Genomic DNA, 11,904 nt, shown 5'->3' with positions numbered 1-11,904 from the left:
CTTTGCTGAAGGTAGTCAAATACACATGTTTTCTGCAAATTTCAAGAACATTGCAATTTCTCAAACCTGTTTTCCAATTTGTGGATTCTTGAAAACAAAATTTTATTATAGAAAATTAAAGGACCAAGTGTCTATTTTATTTTGATATATGAAATGGGAAAGAGGGTGATATTTATGATAAATTAATTGATATAAGTACAGGGCCATTTTATGTATAACATGGCTCTTGCTCTTTGTTTTCTGTCGTCGTTGTTGTCTAAAATTTTCAAATTTTCGTCCTCTTTTCAAAAACCACCGGGCCAATTTTAACCAAACTTGATACAAAGTAACTTGGGTGAAGGGAATTCAAGTCTCTTCAAATGAAGGGCCACGCCCTTGTTCAAGGGGAAATAATTCAGAAATAGTGAAAATTTGATGGTATGATTTTAAAATCTTGTTCTCAAGAATCACTGTGCCATGAAAGGTGAAACTTATAAGGAAGCATCCCAAGGTAGTGAAGATTCATGACCCCCAGGGGTAGGGCGGGGCCGCAATGGGTAATCAAATTTTTACATAGAAATATAAAGGAAAATTCTTTAAAATTCTTCTTATCAAGAGTCACTGTGCCTGTAAAGCTGGAACTTATAGGGAAGCATTCTCAGGTAGTGTAGATTCAAGTTTGTTCAAATTATGTCCCCATGGATAGGGAGGGGCCACAATGGCCAATCAAAGTTTTACATTGCTCAGGTGAGCGATGTGGCCAATGGGCCTCTGGTTTAATTGCCTTTTTGATTGACTCAGACAACTAGCTGTCGAGTGTCAATATAATGTACTGGTTTATTTTGTAGCAGACCGTCCTTGTAGAGGGAATCTGCAGCTCGACCGACAGAGCTGTCCGGGTCAGTGGTTACCTCCCTTACCTCGAGGCCATCTTTGCGGAGGAGTTACCCATCCCCTCCTGAGCCCAAATGAACTCATCCCCAATGTTACGGGACATTGGTAGATTTGCCCCAGGACTACACTGATGGTTAGCAGTGCCCTCATCAAGTAAGTGGCCATGTTTTGAGCAAATTTTATTTTTACTAACCATTTTAACTACTGTGGTTTCATCAATATTCATTGAGCACCAATTTTCATGGATTTCGTTGTTGAGCAGATCCACGAATTCAAATGTTCATTTAATTACGAAATATGACATTCACTGGTATAGGAAATGCTTTTCTCCACGAAATTACGTATCCTTGATCATGAAACTGTCTGTTTTACAAAATCCATGAAAATTGATGCCAACGAAATTTGATGTAACATTTTCAGCAAATGAATACACTGTCTGTGTCGCCGGCTGGAAGGGTGTCTCACCCACCCCCGAGTACAGGGGGATATTGTACATGCCATCGCACTGTACGGGGATTGCATGTGGGGAGTCACTTCCCCTTAGAGTGTTGACATCCACCAGCTGGCGACACCGGTTACTCATGTCAGCCTCATTTATATCTTCAATTATGGGCATAATTTTATTTGACATTTTTTGTAGGGAATTTCGAGTAGGAGGGGGAGTGTTGGTCGAAAGAAGAATTTTCCTCATCCCATCATTACCTATAGGAGTTTGACTGAGGCCAACTTGTAGACCGTGATTCAGAGTGGCAGCTTTCCTACCCGGGGATTTGGTCTCAACCTCCTTGTATAACTTGTACCGCTGGGATACAAACAGACATTTTGTGCAGAGGAGGCCCATTCTACTTGCGAGACCACACCTTTCCTCAGATGCCAAGTCCCACGTGAGGGGTCCTTCACAGCCGGATGTCTGTAGCTGGTGCAGTGAGACAACTTCATTCCACATCTCGGCTGTTTTCCCCAAGTGTAGAAGTCTGTGGGAATTTTTGTTAGCCAGCCTAGGTAAGGTCACAATAGTTTATTTGCATGAAACAGTCAACAGGTAGAAGAGCATGAGAGTACTTATTAGAGTTATTTCCCTTAGACCTACTGACTTGACATACAGAACTTCAGCATCATGTAATTTTAATTGTTTCAACTTAATACTTATGATTTGTTTGTAAATGTTTAAATGTAGTTCAGCTGCATGTATTACATTTAACTTAAATTGCTTGTATTTACATGTATCACTATCTACATGTAATTGTATATAACATGTAATACCCCCTGAGAAAATTAATTTTTTACATTTTTAACTAATGATATCTGATATATAAATACTTAATCTGTAAGAATATTTGAAAAATATTGCCTTGTTATCATTGTTTTATACAAAATTTGACTTACTGCACTGAATCCTTTTCATTGAAGCACTGTGGTGGGGTTTCATCTCTCAGCTTCCTTGGGCGAACTCAGAGGAGGGTGGCACTTTCCCCACACAAGCATTTCCTCTTTTTCTGCAGTTGACAGAGTGTCTGAAACCATCATATTCATCTTCTTGGACAGTCTGCTGTATGGTGCAGGTAAGTTTTCCTCCTCTTTACTTTTCACCCCCTTATTGTTGCACATTTTGGGGCTTGTAACCATGATTTTGACCCTTTCTGAATTTTGGAATTGCTTTTAAGGGTCCTCCACACACCCACAGCTTATGTTCTCATATTATTAAGCATTACTTTTAACAAGCATATCAACCTTTAAAAACTGTCCAGGGATAAAAATGTAATTTATACTGATTTTTTAAAATAATCATTTCACAAGTTTCAAGAATTTTTTCCCAAGGCGTTTTCAGACCGAGCACAATTAATTTTGTCTTACCCTTTCGTATATATTTAAGCTCACAGAATAACCATAAAAACTTAATTTTATCGATCAACACATTTTTTACAGAAATTTATTTTATTTATAAAAAGTACATAAAACTCATTTTCTCTGAAATACATCACGAGAAAAATCAAGAAGGACTTCTTTTGTAGAGAAGATACATTAATGAATTAGATTACTTCAAAAAATTGAATTAAAATTAAATGCACTGATGTAGAAAAAACATTTTCAAAATCTCTGGAATCAAAGTTCCTTTTTGGAGTTATCTTTCCTGTTGCTCGGGACTCAAAAACTTGGGCAAGTCTCCGCTTACGTCACCATACTATATCTAGTAATTAATATACTGGCCACTGAACTGGACACAAATAAAAGAGGAAAACTAGATACGCACACTATTTTATCAATATTTATAAACACACAATAAGACAATGTATTATTGAAACGTACAAATTAGTGTGCCGAAATTTCAAGATGTTCAACTATCAAAAAAAAAAAGACCGGTTGATAAGGCCTAGCCTGAAATAAATAACCTATACGTTTTTCGTCATACCCACCGGTACCTGTTGCCTAGGAATTATTATCTTTATTAACATAATCCAAGACGTCTGTTGTTCTTTTATTAAAAAATACCGAAATCGTTTTCATCGGTCACTCCAGTCGTGATCATGCCATGTGCTCATTGTTTACAAACGGTGGTAGGACAATTTGTTCCGGTATTTTTTCAATAAAAACGGAAGTAAAAGTATTTTTTCTCTATATACGTCACAGGTCACATGGTGTGGAGGACCCTTAATTCTCCTTGTTTAGGCTTATAATTCCGAAAACTTGACAAATAGTTTATGTTATTACCTAACCTACTATATGAATTATAATTAGGCATTTTGAACTGTTTCACGGTTTACTTTATGTTTTTGCGTGATCATGAAACAGTGAACTGTTGACCGGTCCACAGAATGAACTGTTTACTGTTTAAAGCTTCATCAAGATATTCAAGCGTTTTCATGATCACGACATCACTATTTACCTGCTCTATAATTAATCAAATTTAAATAAAACACACAAACAATCAATCTATTAAGTATTACTTTAAATTAAAAATATTAATTTTATCTTTATATTATGTATTCAGCTAATTAATAGAAAAGTATGTGAATAAACAGTTGTGAAAACTTTTTTATTGATTGTTTGTGTGTTTTTATTCCAATTTGATTAATTATATAGTAGGTTAGGTTATAAAACACTTATTCAATGACTACTCGGTGAAACAGTCAAAATGTTGTCCCCTCGGCCTTCGGCCTCGGGCAACAGTTTCCCAGGTCTCCCCCACTACCTCGGGACAACATTTTGACTGTTTACCTCGTAGTCATACAATAAGTATATACTGTTTAAGGCTACAGTGACTGAAGTCTACTGTGTTATCAAAATGGGGAGGGGGTGTCTTTTCTCTAAATTAATTGTAAACAAAGATGATATAGGGGGTACCTGCTATTTCTTTTAATAAAGCTACATTAGATGGGGAGGTGAAACTTTTTGTACATACTTAATCAGCAGGGGGGAACAGATAAGACTCTTTTGGTATATCTGAGTCAATTATGATTAACTTTTAATAATCAATTAAGAGTTTGCTAATTTGTCCTTTTGAAATCTTTGTATATTGCCTAATTTGCTAGGTTTTCATGCAATTTTGGACCTATTTTCAAATTCTGGGTAGAATCCACCCTTATGAAAAAATTGACTCAATTTTGACTTAATATCATTTTATTAACATCATAAAACAAAAAAATATTCATCAAACAAATACTTTATTTATTACAGTCACAAATATGTCCAAATATGATAAATGGTCAGAAAGTCATTCACTCTGTTGAACTGTGGTGGAAGCAGTGAGGTGTCACCTATTGAGATGGACACAGTATCCAATACACTGAAGTCACAGGACTCAAATTTCATACATGTTCAAAGGTATGTGTATAGTCTTTGAAATAACCACAATTGACTAATTCTGGGACAGGTAAGTATGTATGTATAGGAATGAGGGCACCAAATCCCCTGATGTACACATGGCTTTGTTTGTTTTGGAACATTAAACAGAATACTGAAGGGGTTAGGGCTGGACCAATATATCGATAATCGGTGTATATCGATATTTATTAGCAATACGATAACCGATACAGAGATGCTTGCGTATTGCTTGATTATTGCAATGTCTTATTAAAAGAAACTAAAACGTGAAAGTGACTAATATTACAAAAGACTTATCTTAAATCGGTTAAACGCATGTAAACGTCAAAAGTGTAGGGTCGCTACATAAAAGTCATCAGCAAAAAGGCAAAATGTAATTACAGTAAAACTCGTTTAGTACGAACATGGATATAACGAAGTTATTTCAAAGGTCCCAGCGACTTCGTTATAACCGAGTTTTACTGTATATTTGTCAACAAGAAGTCGCAAGTTCTGGCGGAACAACAAGCCTATAAATTATTACCCATCTCAGATGGCATTGCAACATTGACCTGTTTACTACTGTGAAACTTGGAGGCAATTCTGGTAGGTAAATGGCGCGTCAAAAAAAAAATCATGGATAATAAGATATCAATCAGAATTTTTAAGTCATAGTTTATTTAAACTCAAAGCAATTACAGGTCAATGTTGTAATGTCGTCTGTGGCTGTAGAACGAGTATTTAGCACCAGTGGCAACATATTTACATGCACAAGGGCTTGTCTGAAACATGCATGGATCGATGCCTTGATTTTTTCTGAGGAAAATATGGGCAAATAACTTTAATCTGTCATACACTTGTCCACGCAGCACAGTTAAGGTTACAAAAAGGAGGCGGAGCCTAATTTGTACGGAAAAAATCGACTATGACATCATACAAAATATACGTCATACAACATTTCTTTAAAATACCACAAAATGAGTTTATCTGCTAAATTAACCAGTAAGAAATCATCAAACTACATAAAACTTACTACAGCGTTTTGTTTTGTCGTTAGTTGAATCCCTCATAACAAGTTATAAACAAGTCACTGATCGCAATACACTTGTCAATATGATGTCATTTCTTACAACGTGACGTAGTTTGTATGCACTGAGTCTGAGAGACAGATCCAGTAATATTTTCTCAACAAAATATGTGTTCTCTAAATAAATGAAATATTATTTACAGATATTCCATAGGCCAATAGCTTGAATTTAATGTCTTCTTTACTATTTTTAGGTCACCTGAGTAAACTCAGGTGACCTATTGCTATCCGTTTTCGTCCGTCGTCGTGCGTCGTCCGTCGTCCATCGTGTGTTAACATTTGAACATTTTCAGCTTCTTCTCTGCAACCACTGCACCAATTTCAACCAAATTTGGCACAAAGCATCTATGGCTAAAGGGGAACAAAAATTGTGAATTTCATGATCCCTGCCCCCCTGGGGCCCGAGGGGTGGGGCAAAAATTACTAAAATTAATGCAATCTTTAAAAATCTTCTAATTTACTCCTGGACATCAAGCAGTCAAACTGTTTGCATGATTGTAATCAGCAATGAGTCCTCTACCAAAATGTGAAATTCATGGCCCTAGGGTCAGGGGTTCTAGTGTTAGGGCGGGGCTAAATAAGTATATAGTGAAAATGCATTATTTCTCTGAAAATCTTTTTCTCTGCTCCTGGGTATTATATAAACCAACTAAGTACATAGTTATGACGAGCAAGAGTGCCTCAACTAAAATTGTGAATTTTATGGCCTCAGGGTCAAGGGTTCTTTGGTGTTGAGGGGAGGGGGGCTCTATTGATTATATAGTGAAAATTCATGAATTCTTTGAAAACATTATTCTCTGCTCCTAAGTATTAGATAAACTAACTAAGTGCATAGTTATGATGAGCAAGAGTGCCTCAACCAAAATTATAAATTTTATGGTCCCAGGATCAGGGGTTCTGGTGTTGAGGAGGGGGGGGGGTCTATAGATTATATAGTAAAAATCCATGAATTCTTTGAAAATCTTCTTCTCTGCTCCTAGGTATTAAACAAACTAACTAAGTGTATAGTTATGATGAGCAAGAGTGTTTTTACCTAAATTGTAAATTTTATGGTCTCAATGTTAGGGGTTCTGGTGTTGAGGCAGGGCTAGCTAGTTTGATTATATATTGAAAATTCATGAATTCTTTGAAAACATTATTCTCTGCTCCTAAGTATTAAATAAACTAACTAAGTGCATAGTTATGATGAGCAAGAGTGCCTCAACCAAAATTGTAAATTTTATGGTCCCAGGATCAGGGGTTCTGGTGTTGAGGAGGGGGGGGGGGGGTCTATAGATTATATAGTAAAAATCCATGAATTCTTTGAAAATCTTCTTCTCTGCTCCTAGGTATTAAACAAACTAACTAAGTGTATAGTTATGATGAGCAAGAGTGTTTTTACCTAAATTGTAAATTTTATGGTCTCAATGTTAGGGGTTCTGGTGTTGAGGCAGGGCTAGCTAGTTTGATTATATATTGAAAATACGTGAATTCTTTGAAAATCTTCTTCTCTGCTCCTAGGAATTAAATAAACTAACTAAGTACATAGTTATGATGAGCAAGAATGCCTCTTCTAAAATTATGAATTTTATGGCCCCAGGGGTTCTGATGTTAGGGCGGGGCCCTATTGATTATATACTGAAAATATAACCCAGGGTACATTAAATCTTTGAAAATTTTCTTCTCTGTCTCTGGTTTCTTTATTTTGAGAATTTCTAGCATTAGCAATGGAAATCAGTCATTTTGAGGGAATAGAGGCATCACATCTGGTAAAGAAAGAAGGATTTTTTCCCGGTCTTTCAAAACAATACTTATGATTAACAGTTTCAAAACCTTGAAAACCCAAAATATTGTTAAAAACATTATTAAAAATGGAGAATTTTGAATTCTGTTAAGAGGGCTAAAAAGCAACTTCCGGTAAAGAAAGAGAAAAATTCATTCAACCATTAAATAACACTGATTTGGCAAAGTAAAAGATGTCCTAACTTTTTTAGTACATGGTTATAACCTGTATATAATTTTCATCCTAAAATTAGGGAGTTTCGTTTCCATTGACGGTGAGTATATATTGAATTTAACATATAAATGAGTAATCCATTGATTACGACCCCATGTATAAGTAAAATTTATCTTGTCCACAAAATTGACCTCCACAAATATACACATATAAAAGATTTTCTGTGGTATTCTGTGATTCCTGTGAGTGATGATTTTGTTGATGTTTAGGAGGAGGACGACCTGGCAGAGGTTCGCGGGGAGAGGAGAAAGACCTGGGACGACGAGTTTGTCCTGAAGTGAAGCGACAGTTCTCCGCCCTCATCCCGGCCTTTGACCCCAGACCGGGTCGCACTAATGTCAATCAGTACCAGGACTTCAAAATCCCAGCTCCTGGTAAGGACCTTGTGATATAATTAGATTGAAATCTGTTTAAAATTAACTATATAATGGGCCATTTTTGGAATATTCAAGTTCTCATTTTTTAGCAAGATTTTTTGGATGGCAAAAAACCCCCAAAATATGCAAAAAATTATAACTGATTGTGAATCATTTTATTTACATAGATAATTGTACTGAAAAGGAAGACAAATTGCAAATGAGCAATGGCTAATTAAAGTGTGTTTTGGAATATAATTTGTAAAAATTTTGTTTTATGCAAAAAAAATTATGAAAATGAAATGCATTTCTTGACATTGTATGTGTACATTGGAAAGACAATAAAGTTGATTGGTTGATCATTTATTAAGATTGAATTTGTTGTTTAGGTACAGAGCCTGCACAATCTAGTGACAGTTTGGATCAGAACGGTCAGCCCAAGATTGTCCTGTACATCAAAGCTCCTTGTCTGCCAGGGGTAAGTCTGTCTTATAAGCCTGTCTCATTTTACAACCTATTTTTTCTAAGAATGCAATTTTGTATTGAGACACATGTAAATTTGAAAATTATTTTGGTTTTAAAAAATTGGAAAAATATTAGATTGCTAAACTAGTAAACATATGAAAAGCAATTATTTAGGAGAGCTTTTGTGAATTTTGAAATGTGATAATACACATGTATTTAATAGATGGAGAACATTGAAGTTTGCCTGGGGTCAGAGACCAGTTGTATCTTTAAGTACATCCAGAAATTGTTAGTCCACGGCATGTCAGGAAACAGGAACGAGAGGATACAGAGAATTTGGGAACCGACTTACACGTAAGTCAGAGTTACTTAACCAACTTATATGTGAGTCAAAGATGCTTAACCAACTTACATGTAAGTCAGAGATACTGAACCAACCTACTCGTAAATCAGAATAACTACTTTAACGGCTTACATGTACATTTCAGTGAGAAATTTTATATAAAACTCAGAACTGATTTACACTTAAGTTAAACATTTTATTGAATGAACTTACATGTAAGTCACAATTTTCAAGTCAGATGTTGCTATGTCAACTTGCAATCAAGTCAGACTTACTTTAGTCTGAATAACGGCCTAAGTCTAAATGATGTTTACAGAACCAAATTAAACATGTACCAGCCAGACCTTTGAAATTTATCAAACTATGAACAAAATCTTTTTAATGGAGATAATTTCAATAAAAAACTTGTTTAAGGTTATCACTTAGGCACTGTAATTGAAAATGCTTTTTAAATTAAAATGTGATTTACCCATGTAAGTTCATCTTTAAATTTAATCATATTATTTAGGGAAAATAAGTAAATCTTGAATTATTTTTCAGGAAATGCAACTACCTACTGCATATTTTTTAATTGATAATTGAGCAAGAAATACATTTTAGGAATAAAAATCATAGGTATCCAGGCTTTTAAAGAAAATTGCATGAATTTTACAATTATGTTTCTCTCCTTCTTATTTCCATTGTTTCATAATGCACAAATTTTCCAAACACTGTAAATCACTTCTAATTTCAAATCATGCATATAAACATTAGTAACTAAAGCTAATTTTAAAGAAATTTTTTTTTATCAAACTATGAGGTACAAATGTCAAGTTTTTAAATAACTGTTAAAACTTTAAAGAGCATTGAATCATATGATAAAATTTGTTGCAAAAAAAATTTCAATTTCAAGCCTTGTTAAATTAAGTTGTCATATCCTTAAGTTGTCAAAAGCTTGATAGTTCTTGCACATTACGCCCTGTATTTGTTGTTACTGTTTATTTCAGAATTGTATACAGAACTTTGAAAGAAGGAGAAACAAGACAAGACCTGGAGAAAATAACTGTAAGTTTCTTAGTCCTGACATTAAATCAAACATCACAATGCTTCTGTAACATTTCTCTACATAATTTACATCTATATACTCTTATCTTTTTACTGTCAGTTTGCTGTTATTGTAACACATGATTTTATTACAATTCTTCTGTAACTTTTCTTCCACATAATTTACATAGATGCTATAGCATAAATACCTTTTCCTTGTCTGTTTGCTGTCATTTTAACGTGATTTTTCTGTACACAGGACTCGATGCACTCCCAGACCGGTGCCCAGTCTGATGCTAACACGTACCAGATTCTGAGTGAGTGGGACGTCCCCCGCAGTAACGACCCGGCGGCCTGTACCATCGACCACGTACTACAGCTCCTACAGAGACTGTACGCCATCTCCATGGAACACAGTCAGAATATGCAGCTTAACGGTAACAGGCATTATAACAGTGCATCAAAAGTATTCTGCGTTTTATGTTAAAAGTAGCATGTATGTTTGTAGAGAGGATTAGGCATTAAGATATTGGGGGGGGGGGGGGGTTAATTGTGTATGTATAACAGTGTGAGTTTTGTTAATGAAGTTTTAACCAAACAATTCAATTACAGAGAAGAAGGGTGTACAACTGAATGTTCCGGCAGAAGAATTTGTCTCCAAAAAGATGACCACCAAACTGAATCAACAGACACAGGTAAAATAACATATCTGTTTAATTATTTTGATAATGTAAATATATGGATATAGTCTAGAAAAAATCCTTTTGAACAAAGTGTTGAAACTTGTCTTTAAATATATTGGCTGAAGCGACAGAATAATAATTTATAACTTGTTACCTAGGATCCTTTGGTGTTGGCCAGTAATGCCCTTCCTGACTGGTGTGAACAGCTGACCACGTCCTGCCCTATGTTGTTCTCTGTAGATACACGACAACTCTATACTTCACCTGTACAGCATTTGGAACCTCTAGGTACTGATGGTTTTCGTGATATGAATAGATCCACAAATTTATGTCCTCCATGAAAAGTATTTTTTCACAGAGTTACTACTCATTGATTCTTCATCCTCAAACGCAGGGGGGATAAGGAAGCATACAAAATATTCTACCCTGACTAAATCAGTGCTACATTATGACGTCATAAAAGGCGAGATGACGTCAATTTTAAAACACAAGTTTTCGTAATATTGGTATTTAGAGACACATATAATTTAACTCTAGAAAATGAATAGAAACTTGTAAACATTAACAAAAATAAAATGCCCTTATCTTGTAATGCTGTATTTTGTCATTTTGATTAAAATCTACCACCGATGACGTCATATGTGTACATCAAGTAACTTGGGAATTGATCATGCCGTGTAAAGAGAATTTGGCTATTACTGCATGTACAAAGATACGTAAAATGGAGTTTAACAGCATATATTGTTAATATTAAGTTATTTTCATTTATTTTATTCTCTTTCAAAGACAGCCAGCTATATACGTACCCCGGTCGGCCTTTCCTCTGTCATTTGAGACAAAAAATTTCAACAGAACAACAATAAGCTGTATAGTTCAAAACTTAAGATTTGCACATATGGAAAGTTTGCCTCCTAAAATAGTTGGAAAGTGCTGCTAGAATCCCTAGTTAAGCATGGTTTTATGAAAAATCAGGGTTCATACGTAAAAAATTCAAAACACCGGGTAAGGTTTCGTGCGAATGTGTGGAATAATTATTTTACTAAGGGGACAATTGGATTCTAGCAGCACTTTTTAGACAAAATAGATGTTTTTCAACAACATTATTTACTCAAAAAAATTATCAAACTCCGGGGTATTGTTGTTCTGTTAGCTTTTTTATTAAGGAAAATTTCGCTATTAATAGAAGTCACGTGATGCCGTGGTGGAGGTGCACGTCATTGCTTTAAAAATTTTTTTATCTTTATGCATTAGATAATAATAGTTTATGTTAATCAGCG

At 35.0% G+C, this 11,904-nt stretch overlaps 1 protein-coding gene and 1 long non-coding RNA gene across 2 annotated transcripts; both read left to right on the top strand.

The window, feature by feature from the left end:
• The first annotated feature begins 989 nt into the window (after positions 1-989).
• Positions 990-2,401, top strand: LOC134233098 (uncharacterized). Its single transcript, XR_009984912.1, has 3 exons — positions 990-1,026; positions 1,514-1,875; positions 2,284-2,401. It is a non-coding gene; the product is annotated as an uncharacterized LOC134233098 (long non-coding RNA).
• Positions 2,402-4,583: 2,182 nt separating this feature from the next.
• On the top strand, positions 4,584-10,915 carry LOC134233097 (E3 ubiquitin-protein ligase Ufd4-like; the record flags this gene model as incomplete). Its single annotated transcript, XM_062715090.1, has 8 exons — positions 4,584-4,695; positions 7,967-8,131; positions 8,503-8,591; positions 8,802-8,932; positions 9,908-9,965; positions 10,204-10,381; positions 10,557-10,639; positions 10,786-10,915. Coding segments are annotated over exons 1-8 (844 nt in total), but the record flags the coding sequence as incomplete, so codon positions are not given.
• Positions 10,916-11,904: the final 989 nt, after the last annotated feature.

Source organism: Saccostrea cucullata, unplaced genomic scaffold, assembly GCF_032062105.1.
Source record: "Saccostrea cucullata isolate Sc308-1 unplaced genomic scaffold, CSIRO_AGI_Scuc_v1 ctg12334, whole genome shotgun sequence".
Classification (NCBI taxonomy): domain Eukaryota; kingdom Metazoa; phylum Mollusca; class Bivalvia; order Ostreida; family Ostreidae; genus Saccostrea; species Saccostrea cuccullata.
This window is presented reverse-complemented; position numbering and strand designations above follow the sequence as displayed.